The 22,432-nt window shown below is 47.7% G+C and overlaps 1 protein-coding gene across 1 annotated transcript in view; it reads right to left on the bottom strand.

The window, feature by feature from the left end:
- Positions 1-22,432, bottom strand: part of AK5 (adenylate kinase 5) — a 167,752-nt gene that overhangs the window by 36,523 nt on the left and 108,797 nt on the right. Inside the window, exons 7-8 of the mRNA XM_083157793.1 lie at positions 15,539-15,629; positions 4,567-4,643 (exon numbers count right to left, since the gene is read on the bottom strand). Of these exons, the coding sequence (XP_083013919.1) occupies positions 4,567-4,643; positions 15,539-15,629 (168 nt within the window). The remainder of the gene's footprint in view (positions 1-4,566; positions 4,644-15,538; positions 15,630-22,432) is intronic.

The following is a 22,432-nucleotide window of genomic DNA, read 5'->3' as shown; positions in this document are numbered from 1 at the left end:
CCGCGTGTTATGTTACGTGTGTATGTCCCAGCTGACGTGTCACTGACCACATATCACTATCACAGGAGTAACCGCGTGTTAGGTTACGTGTCCACAGTATGTCCCAGCTGACGTGTCACTGACCACATATCACTATCACAGGAGTAACCGCGTGTTATGTTACGTGTGTATGTCCCAGCTGACGTGTCACTGACCAGATATCATTATCACAGGAGTAACCACGTGTTATGTTACATGTGTATGTCCCAGCTGACGTGTCACTGACCACATATCACTATCACAGGAGTAACTGCGTGTTATGTTACGTGTGTACAGTATGTCCCAGCTGACGTGTCCCTGACCACATATCACTTTCACAGGAGTAACCGTGTGTTATGTTACGTGTGTACAGTATGTCCCAGCTGACGTGTCACTGACCAGATATCATTATCACAGGAGTAACCACGTGTTATGTTACGTGTGTACAGTATGTCCCAGCTGACGTGTCACTGACCACATATCACTATCACAGGAGTAACCGTGTGTTATGTTACGTGTGTGTGTGTCGCAGCTGACGTGTCATTGACCAAATATCACTATCACAGGAGTAACCGCGTGTTATGTTACGTGTGTATGTCCCAGCTGACGTGTCACTGACCACATATCACTGTCACAGGAGTAACCGCGTGTTATGTTACATGTGTACAGTATGTCCCAGCTGACGTGTCACTGACCACATATCACTATCACAGGAGTAACTGTGCGTTATGTTACATGTGTGTGTCCCAGCTGACGTGTCACTGACCACATATCACTATCACAGGAGTAACCGTGTGTTATGTTACATGTGTATGTCCCAGCTGACGTGTCACTGACCACATATTACTATCACAGGAGTAACTGCGTGTTATGTTACATGTGTATGTCCCAGCTGACGTGTCACTGACCACATATCACAGGAGTAACCGCTTGTTATGTTACGTGTGCAAGCTCAGTCCTGTCAGTCCTACACCGCTGACATCACTGGCAATACACATACAGCTCTGGGCTGGGAAACCATCGTCATATCACTGCTGAGGTCTCTGTGTTACCATTACCAGCCCTGTCGGAACGGTCATACCAGACCACTGTGTGTGACCAAACCCCCATGCCCCCATCCCCCCCCCCCCACCATGTCACTTCCCACGACCGTGGAGATATGCGCAAAGCGACGGTGAGACTCTCCAAATTGCTAATTGCTGCATGACAATTCCAGAGGAAGCCAGATGAACTTCCCGACGTCTCACCGCGCAATTAAGAAAGACTAATGAATTCCCAGGTTGCAGGAACACGTAATGGACTGAATAAATGTCCAGCGAGCGGCTGCGTCACGCATCGTCCGGACAGACCTCATCGGCGCCCCGCTGTCACCTACACTTCACAGTCTCACTTTTGGCTCTTACACAACTTTATAAAATAATAATCTAAAAACACAACAAGATTTTTCATTGGCAACAGCGATACAACATCATATCGCAGCGCAATATCCGCGCCTCTAAATGACCAGTGACGCCGTTACAATACGCTGTATGGAAAGGTTTAAAGGGCCCTGGTGATGTCACTGACCGACATCAGCGACGATGCCAACATCATTCAGTGTGTTCACAATGGGGGTTATTCCGGTACATTTGCAATGCTGCAATTACCAAGCCCAGCCATGCGAATGGTTGGCGCCACCCATTCGCCGACCAACGAAAGATGTGGAAGGTGCACGCAAGTCAATTACATATGCGTGCCTGCTGGGAAGGAAATGGGCGTCCAGCTGACATCCGGTGAGGTCGCACCAGGCGTCCATTTTCCCAGTACAAGTTGCACCAAACGGCCTCAAACTAGATGCCAACAGCAGCTGCATATATTAAGCAACCACAATGGTCACTTATCGATCTACGATGGGCACCGCTCTATTTGGACAGCGCAGAACTGGCGCTCACCTTTCGTCCTCTCACTGTGCCCTGAGGCATCTAGCCAATCATGTACACCCGTCATACCATTGTGAGACGCTGCAAACAAGCCCAGTCCGTCAGGCAGGAACAGCAAATATCGCAGGTGACAGTTGCCATGGCAGCCGTGTTCGGGCCCGCTTCCCACGGACTATTAAAATCGGAAAGACGCGCAGAATTCCGGGCAGCGCAGGAGCGCGGTCAGGTACTAATTACGGCACAGCGCCCCGGCGAGTTTCCTTATTGTATGACTGGGGGATATATCTCACAACATTGATTAATTACGCTCTAATTTTTCAGCTAAAATTCTGGCAATTAGGAAAAGATGCAGAAAGCGAGAAAACGTAACAGAGCTAAAATTACTTTTCTTGGCAAATGTCGTTCTAGTAATTGATGCCATTTTTCCAATCAGCATTAAAGCGAGGGCACCTGGCTGTGCAGACATATCTCTCCTTCTGCAGATACATTGCACGGGACTTGTTTCCTAGCAGGGCGCACACATTTCCTACATACGTTAACATAGTGAAATCACATGGCATCACATGGGCCATTTTAGTGCTGTGCGATGCCATTTTTTTAATGTAATTTATTCACTGCTCTATATGCCCCAGGGGATCACATCGCACCTCCCGCAAATTCGCATGCGATCTTATAGGGTGTGCGATGCCATTACATTAGCTATACAATAACATCAATGTATGACATACAATGATGTTCTACACACCCCCCCACTATCCACGCCACCCAGAAGCGTGGAAAGCGCAACGCGCCCCGCGAGGGGCGGCGGAATGCGTCCTCTGACTTTTCATACCCCCACTATCCACGTCGGAGTGCAGTTGACTTTATATACCCCTACTATCCTCCACCGCTCCTTACCTCTCTTCACTGATCTCTATCCACACTCCCTCCCGTCCTCTTCGCTCCATCGCTGACCGCCGACTGACCTCTCACCTAATCACCTCCTCCCACTCCCGTGTCCAAGACTTCTCTCATGCTGCCCCCCTGCACTGGAACAACCTCCCGCCACCCATCAGGCTTTCTGATTCAAGCGCTCCCTCAAAACCCACTTTTTTCGACTAGCCTATCCCTCCTCCTAACCTCTTTTGATCCTCCTATCCTGCCTCCGTTCCTACTTATCCTATTGTTTTTCGTTCGTCCACCCACCTCCTTTTAGTCTGTATACTCTTATGAGTAGGGCCCTCCTTCCTCACGTACTCACCCTACCTCTTTACCTCACCTGTGCTCCTCCCCTATTCTTCCCTTCCTCTACTTCATCCTCAGTCTCCTCGACAATTTTGACACCTACTTCAGAACGGAATCGGTACATCTGTCAGAATGAACTTAGGTCTACAGTCATTAGGTCGACCCCACTAGGTCGACTGGCAGGAAGGTCGACCTGACTTAAGGTCGACATGGGCCAAGGTCGACATGACTTAAGGTCGAATTTGCATAAAGGTCGACATGAGGAAGGTCGACTGGTCATAAGGTCGACATGGGTTTTTCACTGGTTTTTTATCCGAATGTCGACACAGTCGACATGGACACAGTTGGCAATGAGAATCGGACCCTCGCATCGCTCGCAATGCTTCGGGCACGGTGCCTCGCTGCGCTCGGCACACTATTTTATTCTCCCACCACGCCCTAGTGGATGGTAGGGCATGAAATACCGCCTGTCGGCACATGTCGGCTCAAAAAACAGTGAAAAACCCATGTCGACCTTATGACCAGTCGACCTTCCTCATGTCGACCTTTATGCAAATTCGACCTTAAGTCATGTCGACCTTGGCCCATGTCGACCTTAAGTCAGGTCGACCTTCCTGCCAGTCGACCTAGTGGGGTCGACCTAATGACTGTAGACCTAAGTTCATTCTAATAGATGACCGCTTCCCTTCTGAACTGATGCTGATTTTAGTTCTACCAGCTATACCCCGATTTATACTGTATTTTTCAACACACCCTGTACGTTACCTTGACATTTGTTTTTTGTTTGCTATGTACGGTGCTGCGGACGCTTTGTGGCGCCTTATAAATAAACGTACTACTACTACTACTACTACTATATAGTGTGGCGAGCGCAGCGAGTCACCGAGCCCGAAGTGTGGCGAGTGCAGCGAGCCCCGCGAGGAGACGCAGATTACTTTACATGTATTCCGCGTCTGCTCGCCATGCTTCGGGCTCGGTGGCTCCCTGCGCTTGCTACACTATATAACATAAACTCCACACCGACGCAGATAGCGGGGGGGGTATGAAAAGGTCGGAGGACGCGTTCCGCCACCGCTCGCCATGCTTCGGGGTGGGTGGATAGTGAGGGGATGCCTAAAACCTCTTTGTATGTCATACAATCATATTATTGTATAGCTAATGTAATGGCATCGCACACACTATAAAATGGCATGCGATGCGATGAGATCCCCTGGGACACACAGAGCAGTGAATAAATTAAATTAACAAAACGCATGCGATGCGATTTTCCTATGCAGAATAGCCCACTAAGCAATTTGCTTAGTGGGCACCCTGCTAGGAAACAAGTACCCATTGCACCAGTGGGCTGCAGCAATATTCACACAGGGAGGGGGGGGGGGGGGTGAGCCGTCAACATAGTCATTACCTGATCATCGAAGTCCAATGTGGTATCCGCAGTGTCCCCGCTGTCTAGGATGAGGCTTAAGTCGAGCTCGCTGGGTCCTGTAAGGAAAGAATAAGCCGTAAGTCCTACGCTATTGTGTCAATATAACAGCAGCAAGGGAGAATTTCTATATTTTTTATATATAGCATTTATTGACGGGACACCATGGGGCTGACGCAGAGATGATCGTAAGTCAACCATACCTGCTCCCATGTTACGGGCACAGAGCCAAAGGGCCTGATTCTGGTTCACTCGCAAAAGCAAATTCTCTCTCTAATGGACAAAACCATGCTGCAGGTGGGGCAGAATCAACATGTGCACATAGAGTTACATTGGGTGGGGTGTGTTCAAACTGATATCTATATTGCAGTGTAAAAATAAAACAGCCAGTATTTACTCTGCACAGAAACAAAATAACTCACCCAAATTTAACTCTCTCTGCAACAGTTACATCTGCCCCACCTGCAGTGCTGCATGGTTTTGACCATTAGAGTGTGAATTCTCTTTTGCGAGTGACCCAGAATGAGGCCCAAAGTGTGCATTCGTGTGAACCGTTCCTTATCCACGTGCACGCTCCGATACGATCAATGCCCCATCCGTCGGCACAACAACGCTGAGCAATGCCGACACAGAAACTCCCCATTACAACCCAGTAACGCCCCTTCAGTCACAAATGCTGATGTGACAATGGCTATCTCTGCACAGCTCTAGTATGTGCACAGTGTAAACTTGCACGCCACACTCCGCACATAGAGCCTTATTCAAAACCATGTGCACTGCAGGTGGGGCAGATGTAACATGTGCAGAGAGTTAGATTTGGGTGAGTTATTTTGTTTCTGTGCCGGGTAAATACTGGCTGCTTTATTTTTACACTGCAATATAGATCTCACTTTGAAGTAAAACCCCACCCAAATCTAACTCTCTGCACAAGTACCATCTGCCCCACCTGCAGTGCACATGGTTTTGTCCATCTAAGAAGAAATTTGTCAGAAAGAGTGAACCAAAATAACCCCCATAGGACTGAAGGTTTAACCTGCAACCGGCTACTCTTCTATCATGGAAGTCTAATGTATGATATAAAGTTTATTTTGACTTGATGACGTTCTTTTGGTATCAGTGAGGCAGATGTATTAAGCCTGGCGAAGAGATAAACTGGAGATAAAGTTGAAGGAGATAACGCACCAGCCAATCAGCTGTGTTTGAAATATGACAGTTGGGAGTTGATTGGCTGGTGCATTATCTCCTTCTACTTTATCTCCAGGTTATCTCTTCGCCAGGCTTAATACATCTGCCCCAGTGTTACTACTCTGCGCTGCAGGGGGACCCAGATCGTTGCAATATGTAACTTGCAGTCTGTGGCTCACCAGACACATCATGAAGCTGCTCATGGCATAATGGGCAGGTCATTCTCAATTATCGTTGGTCAGAATATCCTGATGATTGGCTGCAAGACGGTCTATCACCAGCTTCGAAATACAAGCCAATTAAAAAGAATCCCTCCATCCCCAACAAAGCCCACTCTTCATTCCAGTGCAGAAATTAGCAACATGAGCAAGTAAGCAATCGCCCAGGGCAACAGAACCACCAACACATCCACTTGATAGACAGCGGCGAAAGACCATTATAAGCCCTTACTAATAAGAACAAAGGCTCCAATAAGGAATCACACAACATAATGTTTCAGGTACAAGCAAAAAAAAACAAAGAACGGATAAAACTGCGATAAAGTTTAGCTCCCCCCCCCCCCCCGACTGACTGTCACATACACATCAATGGTCTCTATAGTCACTGTTGCCTCAGAATCCACTGACACTTTGCAAAATGCTCAGCAGACCATGATAGCAACAAGCTCTATTCACGGTCCGTGGAGTACTGGCGGTCTGTGAGGCCAGCTTACGCCTCAGAGACGCTACACTTGTAAGGAAGTAAATCCTAATAAATGTGCAGCAGGGCGAACAGATCTAACAGCTCTGCCTAAAGCAAAATAATATTTGGATGTTGTTTACTGCGCTCTGCCATCATTCTGTAAAACTCCAGCACACAGACATAAGAAAAGCTAGTGCTGCTTTATCACTGGGACGCCTCCTGCATGTATTACTGAGCGGAGGATGCAACGCCATCGGGCGATGCGTAACCCAGTGGCAAACGCAGGATTTTCAGAAGGGGGTTTCCAGAGAGGGGCGGAGAAAAGCACGGAGATGGACACTTAGGTGACCCAGTATATGCCGGGTCAGTTAAAGTATTATAAATAGACCAAATGTAGATTAATAATAATTTTATATATATATATATATATATATATATATATATATATATATATAAACAGCAGTGTAGACCCCTACCTCCGGCGGTAGGTGTAAGGGGGTGCTATGAGCTGAAGCTTTGATGTCCCGCGGGTGTTAGGGGGTATTATATCAACCGCTCTGCATGTAGGGCCTGGATCAGTAATTTCCACTAATTACCCCTTTACTGCACAGATGGTGGGAGATGTGGTGGGAGAAGGGGGCATTTGGCTGAATGAAGGGGCCCTAATACATAACTTCCAGGGTGGTAGAGGATGTTTAATACGCAGAGGAGGGGTGTATAGTGGAGTGGTCTTATTATTCATATTTTCTGGTGGGAGGACAGCTTGCTTGACTGCAGATATCTCCAGTTCCCAGAAATAGATTTCTTAGCTTTTAATGGAATTAAAAACTAGAGAATCCCACCTACCAAATGGTATTGGGGACTAGGGGATCAGAGTTCAGGAGGCAGAGCAATCTGCCAATGAGTTTATAAAACTACATACCAGGTGCGTGGAGCTGGAGCAGTAACCAGCTGCTGGAAGGCTGATATCTCTGGTTCTGGGAACAGTAGAGACAAGCTACTACTGTCCATCAAAGGGGGAGAGTCCCAGCTTTGGAATATTCCCTCAGAAAAACTCTAAGTCAGACAGAACCTGAAACATCTGACTGGGAAGAGCAATTAACAGGCTTGGATGGGGACCACTCCTTTGAAGTCAGATATCTCTGGTCCCCCAGGGCCGATTTTTAAAATTCTTGTACCCATGGAAAGAGGGGACCCTAAGCTTTCAGGCTAGGGCCCTGTGGGGGTTTCTGGGTACTCAGAAACCCCCCTGCGTGCGATACTGTAACCCACTGCATCGGACCGAGCAAGAGGCCAATAATTCTCCGTCCTGAGATCTGCCTTCATCGCTGACAAGACCTGCCCCGCCCCAAGTGTCAGGACCTGAACCAAGGCCAATATATTTCCCAGGACTGAGCGAAACAGTGGTATACAAAACCAAAATTCAGAAGGACATCATAGTCTGAATGGAATATTCATTTTCAGTTTCTTATATAGCGCAGTATAATCAGATGCGCTTTGCAATTGGAATGTTAACAGTGAATGTCGACTGGGTTGCAGAGTTCAAAGCTGTCATGTTGACATTCACTTTACAGAATTTTTGCAGATGAACAAAATCATGCTGCACTGCAGGTGGGGCAGATGTAATATGTGCAGAGTGATTTACGGCCCCTAGACACTATGCCCCTTCTCCAGGTCTGTGCATCGTATCGGACGTCAGTCACACGCTGTTTGGGCCGATGTCACCGGAATTGGATGTAATCGGGCTCAAATAGCATAGTGTATGGGGGCTATTAGATTTGGGTGTTATTTTGTTTCAGTGCAGGGTAAATACTGGCTGCATTATTCTTACACTGCAATTTAGATTTCAGTTTGAACTCACCCCTCCCAAATCTAACTCTCTCTGCATCTGCCCCCTGCAGGGCAGCATGGTATTGTCCAACTGAAATAAAATGGCAGCCTTGATTACTGGTCTGAATGGGGCCCATTGTGTCATCCAGCTGCTGCAAAAGGACATAGCCGGAGTCTCAGAAGGTCAGATGCTGATGCTCTTATTGACCCAGCGACAGAAGTGCTAATACAGCGTTCCCTAATACAGCTATAGATCATTATAATGAACAGAAGGAATCGATACACAAGGTCACCGCTGTGCTCCCAGTCTACTGAGTGCACCAGGTTTCTAAATGACGGCTCCAACTGTTCCATTTATCAATCAGAATGTAGGTGACAAGTTGTCCTGTCAGACAGAATGAGGCCCCTGTAGTGTCTTCCAGCACACAGCCGCTATCTCTCATTGTCCCCATGTCACAGAGAAGACGCTTTCCCTTCAGATGTACTAAGCCGGTGTGACGCTATTTGTTAATCACCACTAACGGAATATCTGACGTACCTGCTCCAATGACTACACCAGGGGGCGCCTTTCTCCTCTCTTTGTCCGTATATATAGATTTACAAGCACTCCATTGATGATAATTCACTCTTAACTAGTTTTTATATTAGTTCTATAATAGGTCAGGAAATATTTTTACTTTCCAGTAACGGTGCTAAGGGCTAATCATGGGGAAACTGCGTCTTGCTCGCTATTTAATTATTAACAGTTTCTTATATAACGCACACATATTCCACAGTGTTGTACAGAGCATATTTGCACATTCACATCAGTCCCTGCCCCAGTGGAGCTTACAATCTATGCTCCCTACCACATGTACACGCACACACAGACATTCTAGGGTTAATTTGTTGGGAGCCAATTAGCCTAACAGTATATTTTTGGATTGTGGGAGGAAACCGGAGTACCCGGAGGAAACCCATGCAAGTACGGGGAGAATATACAAACTCCACACAGTTAGAGCCATGGTGGGAATCGAACCCATGACTGGGTATGCTAACCATTACACCGTCCGTACTGCCCTGTATATATAACACATGGTGGGGATAGAACCCATGACCTCAGCGCTGTGAGGCAGTAATGTTAACCATTACATCGTCCGTACTGCCCCATATATATATAACACATGGTGGGGATAGAACCCATGACCTCTGGGCTGTGAGGCAGTAATGCTAACCATTACACCGTCCGTACTGCCCCGTATTTATAACACATGGTGGGGATAGAACCCATGACCTCAGTGCTGTGAGGCAGTAATGCTAACCATTACACGGTCCGTACTGCCCCGTATATATAACACATGGTGGGGATAGAACCCATGACCTCAGTGCTGTGAGGCAGTAATGTAACCATTACACCATCCGTGCTGCCCCGTATATATAACACATGGTGGGGATAGAACCCATGACCTCAGCGCTGTGAGGCAGTAATGTAACCATTACACCATCCGTACTGCCCCGTATATATAACACATGGTGGGGATAGAACCCATGACCTCAGTGCTGTGAGGCAGTAATGCTAACCATTACACCATCCGTACTGCCCGTATATATAACACATGGTGGGAATAGAACCCATGACCTCAGCGCTGTGAGGCAGTAATGTAACCATTACACCATCCGTACTGCCCCGTATATATAACACATGGTGGGGATAGCACCCATGACCTCAGTGCTGTGAGGCAGTAATGCTAACCATTACACCATCCGTACTGCCCCGTATATATAACACATGGTGGGAATTGAACCCATGACCTCAGCGCTGTGAGGCAGTAATGCTAACCATTACACCATCCGTACTGCCCCGTATATATAACACATGGTGGGGATAGAACCCATGACCTCAGCGCTGTGACGCAGTAATGCTAACCATTACACCATCCGTACTGCCCCGTATATATAACACATGGTGGGAATTGAACCCATGACCTCAGTGCTGTGAGGCAGTAATGCTAACCATTACACCATCCGTACTGCCCCGTATATATATAACACATGGTGGGGATAGAACCCATGCCCTCAGTGCTGTGAGGCAGTAATGCTATAACCATTACACCTTCCATACTGCCCCGTATATATAACACATGGTGGGAATAGAACCCATGACCTCAGTGCTGTGAGGCAGTAATGCTAACCATTACACCATCCGTACTGCCCCGTATATATAACACATGGTGGGGATAGAACCCATGACCTCAGCGCTGTGAGGCAGTAATGCTAACCATTACACCATCCGTACTGCCCCGTATATATAACACATGGTGGGAATAGAACCCATGACCTCAGTGCTGTGAGACAGTAATGCTAACCATTACACCATCTGTACTGCCCCGTATATATAACACATGGTGGGGATAGAACCCATGACCTCAGCGCTGTGAGGCAGTAATGTAACCATTACACCATCCGTACTGCCCTGTATATATAACACATGGTGGGAATAGAACCCATGACCTCAGTGCTGTGAGACAGTAATGCTAACCATTACACCATCTGTACTGCCCCGTATATATAACACATGGTGGGGATAGAACCCATGACCTCAGCGCTGTGAGGCAGTAATGTAACCATTACACCATCCGTACTGCCCTGTATATATAACACATGGTGGGGATAGAACCCATGACCTCAGCGCTGTGAGGCAGTAATGTAACCATTACACCATCCGTACTGCCCCGTATATATAACACATGGTGGGGATAGAACCCATGACCTCAGCGCTGTGAGGTAGTAATGCTATAACCATTACACCATCCGTACTGCCCCGTATATATAACACATGGTGGGAATAGAACCCATGACCTCAGCGCTGTGAGGCAGTAATATAACCATTACACCATCCGTACTGCCCCGTATATATAACACATGGTGGGGATAGAACCCATGACCTCAGCGCTGTGAGGCAGTAATGTAACCATTACACCGTCCGTACTGCCCTGTATATATAACACATGGTGGGGATAGAACCCATGACCTCAGTGATGTGAGGCAGTAATGTAACCATTACACCATCCGTGATAACCCCGTATATATAACACATGGTGGGAATAGAACCCATGACCTCAGCGCTGTGAGGCAGTAATGCTATAACCATTACACCATCCGTACTGCCCCGTATATATAACACATGGTGGGGATAGAACCCATGACCTCAGCGCTGTGAGGCAGTAATGTAACCATTACACCATCCGTACTGCCCCGTATATATAACACATGGTGGGGATAGAACCCATGACCTCAGTGCTGTGAGGCAGTAATGCTAACCATTACACCCTCCGTACTGCCCCGTATATATAACACATGGTGGGAATAGAACCCATGACCTCAGCGCTGTGAGGCAGTAATGTAACCATTACACCGTCCGTACTGCCCTGTATATATAACACATGGTGGGGATAGAACCCATGACCTCAGCGCTGTGAGGCAGTAATGTAACCATTACACCATCCGTACTGCCCCGTATATATAACACATGGTGGGAATAGAACCCATGACCTCAGTGCTGTGAGGCAGTAATGTAACCATTACACCATCCGTACTGCCCCGTATATATAACACATGGTGGGGATAGAACCCATGACCTCAGCGCTGTGAGGTAGTAATGCTATAACCATTACACCATCCGTACTGCCCCGTATATATAACACATGGTGGGAATACAACCCATGACCTCAGCGCTGTGAGGCAGTAATATAACCATTACACCATCCGTACTGCCCCGTATATATAACACATGGTGGGGATAGAACCCATGACCTCAGCGCTGTGAGGCAGTAATGTAACCATTACACCGTCCGTACTGCCCTGTATATATAACACATGGTGGGGATAGAACCCATGACCTCAGTGATGTGAGGCAGTAATGTAACCATTACACCATCCGTGATAACCCCGTATATATAACACATGGTGGGAATAGAACCCATGACCTCAGCGCTGTGAGGCAGTAATGCTATAACCATTACACCATCCGTACTGCCCCGTATATATAACACATGGTGGGGATAGAACCCATGACCTCAGCGCTGTGAGGCAGTAATGTAACCATTACACCATCCGTACTGCCCCGTATATATAACACATGGTGGGGATAGAACCCATGACCTCAGTGCTGTGAGGCAGTAATGCTAACCATTACACCCTCCGTACTGCCCCGTATATATAACACATGGTGGGAATAGAACCCATGACCTCAGCGCTGTGAGGCAGTAATGTAACCATTACACCGTCCGTACTGCCCTGTATATATAACACATGGTGGGGATAGAACCCATGACCTCAGCGCTGTGAGGCAGTAATGTAACCATTACACCATCCGTACTGCCCCGTATATATAACACATGGTGGGAATAGAACCCATGACCTCAGTGCTGTGAGGCAGTAATGTAACCATTACACCGTCCGTATTCACCCATTGATGAATGAATGACCACTGATGAAGATTTCCCGGCCCATGGTGGAGATCGCTGACCATTTATAATCCTAGCAATAAAACGATTGCAAAAAATATGCAAAATAGAAATGCGGTTGGAGAAGGCTGAAGAGGTCACTGATAAAGTAGTTGAATCCTGAAATGATTACTGGCTACAATCCCTATTAGATGTACTGTATCTGTATTCAATATTGCGTTCGGCATTGGGGCATTACCCTGCTCAGAAACATGCCGCCTAGACGGATTAGCATTACAGATTGCAGTCCCCATTATTATGGACTACGTACAATGTGACCCCTTTGTACTAAACCTTGAAAAGCAAAACTCTTCTGCCTATGGAGGTATATAGAAAGGAGTGGGATCTTCTGATCCCCCTCCTGCAGCCTCCCCCTGGCACTGGCTCAGATTCCCGAAATGGAGACTGCATATAAGTCGTGTGAAGTCCCCCAGAGTTTGTTTTAAAAAACACCTATGTACATGTCAGGGAGTTGCCTAATTATTAATACCTAAGCCCCTCAATGAGGCCCTTGCTGGGGTGAGATATATATCGACATTGTTCTTCCTTGTATAAATACAGATGGTGAAATAAATACTCTTAGCATTCTCCTTATCTGTGCTATCATTGTATTTTCTCCATATTATCGTTGTGCAGTGTATGTGCTGCATATACCCTTTGGCTCAGACTATATATAGTAATACATCTCAGCTGTGACCTTCCTGAACCTGGCTTCTTTTAGACATAGTTCGATACATTCTGTGTATTGTTGGATAAGTCCCATGTATGAGTTCTGCAATGGTCTGCTGGCTTAAATCACTAATACCATGTATCAGGGGGGGACTCGCGGCCACACACAAACAGCCCCCCACTCACTACACTGCAATGTCCCCAATCATTCCATCTCTGGAGTACAGAAACTCTGCCATCCTGTGATGTTGCCATGGCTACACCGCATTCTATACCTCCGATTCTGCCCATGTGGGGGGCCACTTTTAGATCCCAAACCAGCCCTTGGGTGTCTCTGTCTGCTGCCCCCTGTATACATAAGGCACTCAGACTGTGGTGGGTATGGTCAGACACAGACTACATATGCCCAGCCTCCGTGGGTGGCATCAGCTGCAGGGAGAGCAAGGTACAAATCCATTAGTGACTGTGGGCCTCATTCAGAGACACATATAGGTCCCACAGCATCAAAGTATATTCATGACAGCTTGGCTGCAGCACATTGGCTGCCTGCAGACTATTGCAGCACATTCGTTACCTGCAGACTATTGCAGCACATTCGCTACCTGCAGACTATTGCACAGCCCAGGTGCAAAAAAAAAAAAAAAAGTAAATATTTAGCACTGTGCCCCAGTTAGATCCCTTCTGGCACTAAAGCGTTAATTGAGGATTCATATGCTGGAACTGTTCCTGGATTTCTTTACACCAAGGTAGTTGCCCTGGGCAACAGAGTTTCAATACCATCTGAGCTTAGTGGATAAATCCCTTTATACACATGTGTGTGTGACACAGAGGGATAAATAGATCTGTGTGTCACAGCACGAGGCTGTTACCTCTCGCAGATCAATGGTGAGAACTAGGGAAGGTCTTTGTATAGCGGAACACAATAATCAGGTGTGACCTTCTCACAAGGACAACGCACACAAAGCTCAGCTCACATCATTGCCCGCACGCCCACGTTCTCAGCACGGCTGCACTGTGCAGAAGACTCCAGCCAGATGTGTCTCCCCAACCGTTGTGGGACTACAATACCCAGCATGCCATGCTATACTTAGGGACAGTTAAGGCATGCACTATCCATAGTCCCGACCTTTAATCCAAACAAGCTCCTGACTACCGATCAAGCTCTGAGATGCCTGTAAGATTTGGTGGTATTTCTGAAATGAATTCTAAATATACGATGCAGAGGTAACGGCAAATTGGTACTTATCCCACAGGGGTACAACAATCCATCTCTCCAACCATATAGAACAGTCACCGACAGCCGTCATGGTGTGAACTACACACCTTCATCATGGGCAAATGACTAATGCCCCCAAAGCATTTTCTAAGCGATCTCACTAGATGACGCCCCAACATCGCTCTGTGTGTAGGGACATAGCGTTAGCGATGGGCAGCCCCGCGCTTCGTTATCGCCCTGGTGATTAATATCCGCTGGATATTAATCTCTTAATCTCCGGTCAGGGCCGATGTTCTTACCGAAGAACACTGGTCCTGACAGATCGCTCAGCACACAGCGCTGCCACATTGCTGTGCAGCGCTGTGTGCTGAGCAATCTTGCTGAGCATTCTGAGCAATCCCCCCATGTGTAGGGCCCCTTTAGATAAGTGACAGCAGCTGCTCTGTATTAGCAGTGTTACAGTGGTGAAATGTTACAGAAGATAATAAAGTGCTAGAACAAGTGTTACACTGATGCCTCGGAGCAGCGCAGCGACAGTAATTCAGCGGAACGCTCAGCAGTGCCCCCCCATGTGTAGGGCCCGTTAGATAAGTGACAGCAGCTGCTCTGTATTAGCAGTGTTACAGTGGTGAAATGTTACAGAAGATAATAAAGTGCTAGAACAAGTGTTACGCTGATGCCTCGGAGCAGCGCAGCGACAGTAATTCAGCGGAACGCTCAGCTATGTGCACAGGTAGCGTATACTGCAAAGGTAGCGGATATTTGATGGAGGGAACCGGGGCGAGAGAGAAGATACTGCAGAAATGTGACCTATTGATACATCAGCCGATCAGACGGCAGGTGGAACGATGGACAGGTAACGACAGATTGTAGGACTATGTCCACTCACCGGCCACGGGCACCTTGGCGGGGAACAGCTTGTTGTCGACGGCCACGCTGATATCAAAGAAGACTTCCTCCTCGTCTCTGTCAGCGTCAAACTGGAGAAACACGGAGAGAGGCCATTACTCACATAGCAATCCACCAATCATATTCTATGGGGGAAATTCACCAAGATGGGAGTTCTATTCACATGGGCAACCAACCAGAATCTACTTCTTTAGCACCTTCTAGAAGATAATAGATAGTATCTGATTGGTTGCCCATAGCAACATCCCATGTTTACATCTTAGTAAATTCCCCCCTCTGATATTTACCTGTCACACAAACCACATCTAGAATGAGTACAAACGTAGACAGAAGAATACGCCAGGTACGATCTATGGCTTCCTGCGCCAGGTACACCAGGTACTATCTATGGCTTCCTGCGCCAGGTACACCAGGTACTATCTATGACTTCCTGCACACAGGATATACTACACGGAACCTGCGCACAGGATATACTACACGGAGCCTGCGCACAGGATATACTACACAGAGCCTGCGCACAGGATATACTACACGGAGCCTGCGCACAGGATATACTACACAGAGCCTGCGCACAGGATATACTACACGGAGCCTGCGCACAGGATATACTACACAGAGCCTGCGCACAGGATATACTACACGGAACCTGCGCACAGGATATACTACACGGAGCCTGCGCACAGGATATACTACACGGAACCTGCGCACAGGATATACTACACAGAGCCTGCGCACAGGATATACTACACGGAACCTGCGCACAGGATATACTACACGGAACCTGCGCACAGGATATACTACACGGAGCCTGCGCACAGGATATACTACACGGAACCTGCGCACAGGATATACTACACGGAGCCTGCGCACAGGATATACTACACGGAACCTGCGCACAGGATATACTACACGGAGCCTGCGCACAGGATATACTACACGGAGCCTGCGCACAGGATATATTACACGGAGCCTGCGCACAGGATATACTACACGGAGCCTGCGCACAGGATATACTACACGGAGCCTGCGCACAGGATATACTACACGGAGCCTGCGCACAGGATATACTACACGGAGCCTGCGCACAGGATATACTACACAGAGCCTGCGCACAGGATATACTACACGGAGCCTGCGCACAGGATATACTACACGGAACCTGCGCACAGGATATACTACACGGAACCTGCGCACAGGATATACTACACGGAACCTGCGCACAGGATATACTACACGGAGCCTGCGCACAGGATATACTTCACTGAGCCTGCACACAGGATATATTACACAGAGCCTGCGCACATTAGTTGCTAGGGGCAACATCCCATCTTCAATAGAACTCACATTTTAATAAATTGACCCCCTAGTGTCAGTTTATATCGCTTATAAATAAACTTGAGACCACGCCCATCAGTATTGAGACCACGCCCATCAGTATTGAGAAGGCCAATCAGTTTTATTAAGCAATTAACTAGAACATGGAAGATAATGAGACTCAGGGATGCCCCCCACATTCTGGGGCCCCTATAATTATATAAATATAGAGGCTGAGATCTATGTCGACACCGAAGCCAAATGCACAGGGTCGGCATTGACGAATGTTTTTGCGGATTTTTTTTCTCCAATTGTGCACGGTAACGTGTGCAGGGCGCAGTGCCAGCGCAGTGTTCACAGTGGAGCGCTGGCCGACACATGGTGAGCAAAGCTCAGGTGTCGACCTGACGCAAAAAAACCTCATGTCGCCAGTTTCATGTATTGACCTTTTCCAGTTCCGACCCAGAGAACGCCCTATCGCTAATAGCGCAGTGATAAATCGCCCCTCTGGGATAACACAAATGTATATACTAAGGAATCTTGTGTTTCTCTGTGTCGGGGACGGTTCCCAGCAGCAGCTGCTCTGCGAATAGACTTGTTACTGCGCCATTTCGGTTTGTGCGCTCGTATTCCGGTAATGACGCCCCTGTCGCTGACTTTTTGGCTTCTCACACCTTCCACTGAGCAGCAGGAACCAGACCGTACAGAGGGGGCGATGCTGCGTTCACTGCACTTGTGCAAAAATCACTAATCGCCGATTATCACACAACTGTGACGCATCCGAGAATAATGTGACCGCATGTCTGAGTGATGGCGGGTTTTGCGTGATGTCACATGAAGGCGTGTGACTCTGAAACCCTGACACCTGTTGGCAGCGAGTGAAATGACATCTACTCGCTTTCGAAGCATTTGCTTTGAGTGGGCTTACTAGTACTATTATATTCTCCCTCTATACCGACATAGATGGTAAAGTAAGAACATGCCAGTCACAAAAAAAAAATGTGTGGAACGCGTCATGTCTACCTTTTGGGCTAGATCTATGGACTGTGGATCTATCACCCGGAACCACTTTGTGGAATGAGGATATTTATACACAATCACGTGTCACGAGGAAACAATCGTGTGGCCTCATGTCACACCCCAGCTAAACATGGCAGCCGTGTGGAGCCCTGGGAGACAGTCACTCATCCAGGCCCCCAGGTGCCCAAACTGGCAATCCGCCCTTCTGGCATTTACCCGCGGGCCAGTTAGTATATGAATACAGGATTTTGGTAGCACAAGCAATACCAGCAATACCAGCAATACCAGCAGGGTGTAACGTCAGTTACTGACGGAGGGGGCAGCTTGTTTCATCCTATATCAATTTAATGTTGTTATTCTGGAGCACAAAGCCAACTGCAACATTGTTTCCACAAATCACTAAATAACAATGAACCTGGCTGCCAGGCTGTATTACAGGGAATGTCTAGGTCGACATTCAAAATGACGACATGTGGAATAAACGTCGACATGCATTAGTCGACACATGGAAAATGGCCAACGTGCATTATGTTGACATGGGAAAAGTCAACATGCTTTTCCTAGGTCAACATGGACCCTGCATAAGCGCGCTTGCCATTTTCTCCTTCTATGCCCACTGGGACGGTGAAGTATGAACAAGTCAGAACCTTTTGATCATGTTGTACACAGAACACCTATTCAGGGGCCACGTGCTCAGGTGTTGACATGGACACCAAAAGAAATTTGAAAAACTCAGGAAGACCTTTTCACGTGTTGACATTTTTGCTCATGTCAACCTTTTGCATGTCCATTTTTGGGGGTTGACCCCTCACTATCTTCTCCCATACGCCTGGTTTCCCCAGCACACAGAGAGTAACACACAATACTGTGGTACACCAGGAGCGGAGGAGAAGACATCAATCATTGTCACATTGTCTCATTATGAGTCGGAGAACATTTATATGTGATTGTTCTCTGAACATGACTGATACTGACAGGGGGCTGACAGGGGGTTGGGGAGGGGGCTGGATACCAAACTGCATGTGCCCAGCTGCAGAGCTCACAAAGGATCCAATCACGTCAGAAACGTCCCGCACATAAATACCACCAGGAACAAAGTTGGATTTGGCTGACTCAGTGCAGCGAGCGACCTGCAGCCTCAGCTCCGCAGACACAGATGCAGGAACAGAGGCGCCGTCATCACCCAAATTCAACTATAGGGGTGTACACATGAGGAGATGTTGCTGAGCGATCTGAGCAATGTAGATTGCTCAGCAAGATCGCTCAGTACACAGCCCTGCACAGCAATGTGCCGGCGCTGTGTGCTGGCGATCTGTCAGGGCCGGTTCTCCCCATTGGGAACACTGGTCCTGACCGGCAATTTATTCAGCATGCTGGATATTAATCACCGGGTGATAGCGACGTGCGGGGCTGCCCATCGTTATCGCTATGGCCCCTACACACGGAGCGATGTAAGTGATAGAGTGAGTGTGTGGCCCCATCAGAGGTGACGAGGGACAGAGCAGGTCTGTGAGTATCGGTGGGTACATTAATGGCCGGCAAGAGTCATTACTGCGGAAGGCTCTGACCATATCTCCTCAGACCCCCAGACCCTTATCATTTCTGACAGTGTAAAAGCCTCCGAATTACTTCCGCAGCCGTTACCGCCATGAGTGAATGTGACATCAAAGTCAAGGAAGCAAACTAGGAAACTGAAATCAGCGGTTAGGACACATGAGGGGGAGATGTATTAAAGAGAGTTAAGGTGGCCATACACACACAGATTTATCTTCAGATCTGGCTGGTTGGTACAAAAACATGGTTATGGATGAGAGCAAATGACAGTTGACCATTTGCTTGGAAATGCTGGAAAACTGACAAACTGTCACTCATCCATAACCATGCATAATCGTGCAAACACACTGAGCGATACCCCCAAGGCCAGGTACACACCGAGCGATGCCCCTAAGGCCAGGTACACACTGAGCGATGCCCCTAAGGGCAGGTACACACCGGGCGATGCCCCTAAGGGCAGGTACACACCGAGCGATGCCCCTAAGGCCAGGTACACACCGGGCGATTCCCCCAAGGCCAGGTACACACCGAGCGATGCCCCTAAGGCCAGGTACACACCGGGCGATGCCCCTAAGGCCAGGTACACACTGAGCGATGCCCCTAAGGGCAGGTACACACCGGGCGATGCCCCTAAGGGCAGGTACACACCGAGCGATGCCCCTAAGGCCATGTACACGCTGGGCGATACCCCTAAGGCCATGTACACACCGGGCGATACCCCTAAGGCCAGGTACACACCGGGCGATATGCCGTCCAGACAATCAGTTCGGAAGCATCTAATGACTGGAATCATCACAAACCTGGTAAGTCACTGATGAGTAAAGTGTTTCCCTCTCATCCATCTGCTGTCTATCGTTTATCATGACCATCCTTAAGATGAACTCTTTGGGACCAATACAATGAGGTGCGAGAGACGTTTTTGAGTTGTACTCCGACCGCAAACTCGCACTCTATTCTCCCTGCAGCCTGCGCACCCCCTGAGCAGGAGAACGCTCAGGGCCAATCTTTATATTAAGATAAACAGTGACTCACTGCAGAACCCCTCAAACAGCCCCCTGATGACTAATTAAGCAAATGCATGTTTTAAATTGGCTTAATATCGGGCCAATAATTGTATGTCTTCATTGGGATTAAAGAATGCCTCAGAGAACCCCAAAAATGTTTATGTACCCCAAAGTGTTTAAATAAAAAAATTGGTTTTGATATTTTTTTTTATTAAAATGGCTTTGAATTACCTCCAAATTCACAATTTTTTCAACTTTAAAAAAAAATGTTATTTCTTATGTAAACGATTTGGACTGCGCATTTGTTGGGTGCTCGCATTAAAGTGTACTGTGCATTTAATGATTCAAGGTGATTATGCAAAACTTGCATCTGTGTGTAATAATCTCTTTGCTCCTGCCCAAAAATATACTGTATGGTAGAACAACCCCATCACAAGACGCAGAAACCTCCCGATCTGCTCTCCACCAATAGGAGACAGCGACAAATTCAGAGATGTACCAAAAACAGACAGCTTACACATCCGGCTGGCAAATGGGATTTGGCATGAAAAGCCGGCGGGCAAATGTACCTGGAATTTATAATCATCAATGTTTCACCATCCGATGGTCAAATCCCTGTTCTCTGACTGACAGGCCGATCCCAAAAACCTGGGGACAGGGCTCTGCAGGAGTCAGAGCTAAGCAAGCAGGGTAAATAATGGCTGTTGTCTAAAGGTGCCCATACACTAGTAAGATTTATCTTCAGATCTGGCTGGTTGGAACAAACACATGGTTATGGATGAGTGACAGTTTGTCAGTTTTCCAGCATTTCCAAGCAAATGGTCAACTGTCATTTGCTCTCCTCCATAACCAGGATTTTGTTTCAACCAGCCAGATCTGAAGATAAATCTTAACTCTCTGAACATCTGCCCACCTGCAGAGCAGCATGGTGTTACCCTTACTGACAACGCAGAACTGAAAATCCGGGGCTTCAAAGAAAACTATTTCCAAATGGCTAGCTGGTACAAATGAAGGGACCACACATAAAAGACCTCTGGAAGCCCCTCACACAGAAGGGAACAACGTATAGATGAGAATATCCTGGTACAAGCGTCCCCTTGTCTAGTATATGGTACGCTCGGCAGCCCACCCCTTATACACAGAACAAAGTCACATGTCCCCTGGGTTCCCACGCCTGTGCTCTAATATAAATATCACAAACCCCGTATTATATTCCCGAGAGCTGCAGCGTTCTCTGCATTTTCCTATCCCCCCTCTGACAGGGCAATCCATCATCGTTACTGCAAATGAAGCACAATTATGTCAGGTGTCGTACTCAGGCAGAAATGTGGCTTTCCCTGGAGTTATCCAGCGAGGAACCTTCTGTGCAGCTGAAACCCTGACATGGATTAGTCGTTCCAATGAGCCTTCACAGACCCAAGCAGGGTACATGTGTGCACATATACTTAGCATACTCCAAGGGGTGTCCCTAGGGGACAGCGGGCCACACCCAGGTGTCACCTGCCGACGGGGTGACACCAAAGTGACGACTCCTCTTCAGCAACTGTAACATTAGATTAAGCCCGTGGCATTGTGTAGGAGTCCGCAGGATTTAGTTTTACCCAGAACGGAACATGGCGTGTGACAAAGTCACAACATAGTAGCACTTTGTATATAGATGCAGACTCTGTCGCACGCAGACTCTGTTGCACACAGACTCTGTCGCACACAGACTCTGTCGTACAAAACAACTTCTTGAGTCTGCAAATATCAGCTGCTCCGCTTAGCGCACTGTCATGTGGTAAGAAAGCTGATATCATCAGACGGTCACTTTCGCTGACAAGAGACAAAGCGTTGGGGGCGAATATCAAGCACCGCCAGCCGGGTCATCGCGTCCGAAAGTTTCTGTCGCAGTGAATAGAATGAAAATCACTATTATGGACACTATTCTGAATGAGAAAGGAAAACTAAGACGAGGAGACCAAGAATCTGAAGGTTCATAG

The sequence above is a fragment of the Crinia signifera genome, chromosome 8, assembly GCF_055691185.1.
Source record: "Crinia signifera chromosome 8, ASM5569118v1, whole genome shotgun sequence".
Lineage (NCBI taxonomy): Eukaryota > Metazoa > Chordata > Amphibia > Anura > Myobatrachidae > Crinia > Crinia signifera.
The sequence above is the reverse complement of the archived record's forward strand: the minus strand, read 5'-3'. Positions and strand labels throughout refer to the sequence as shown.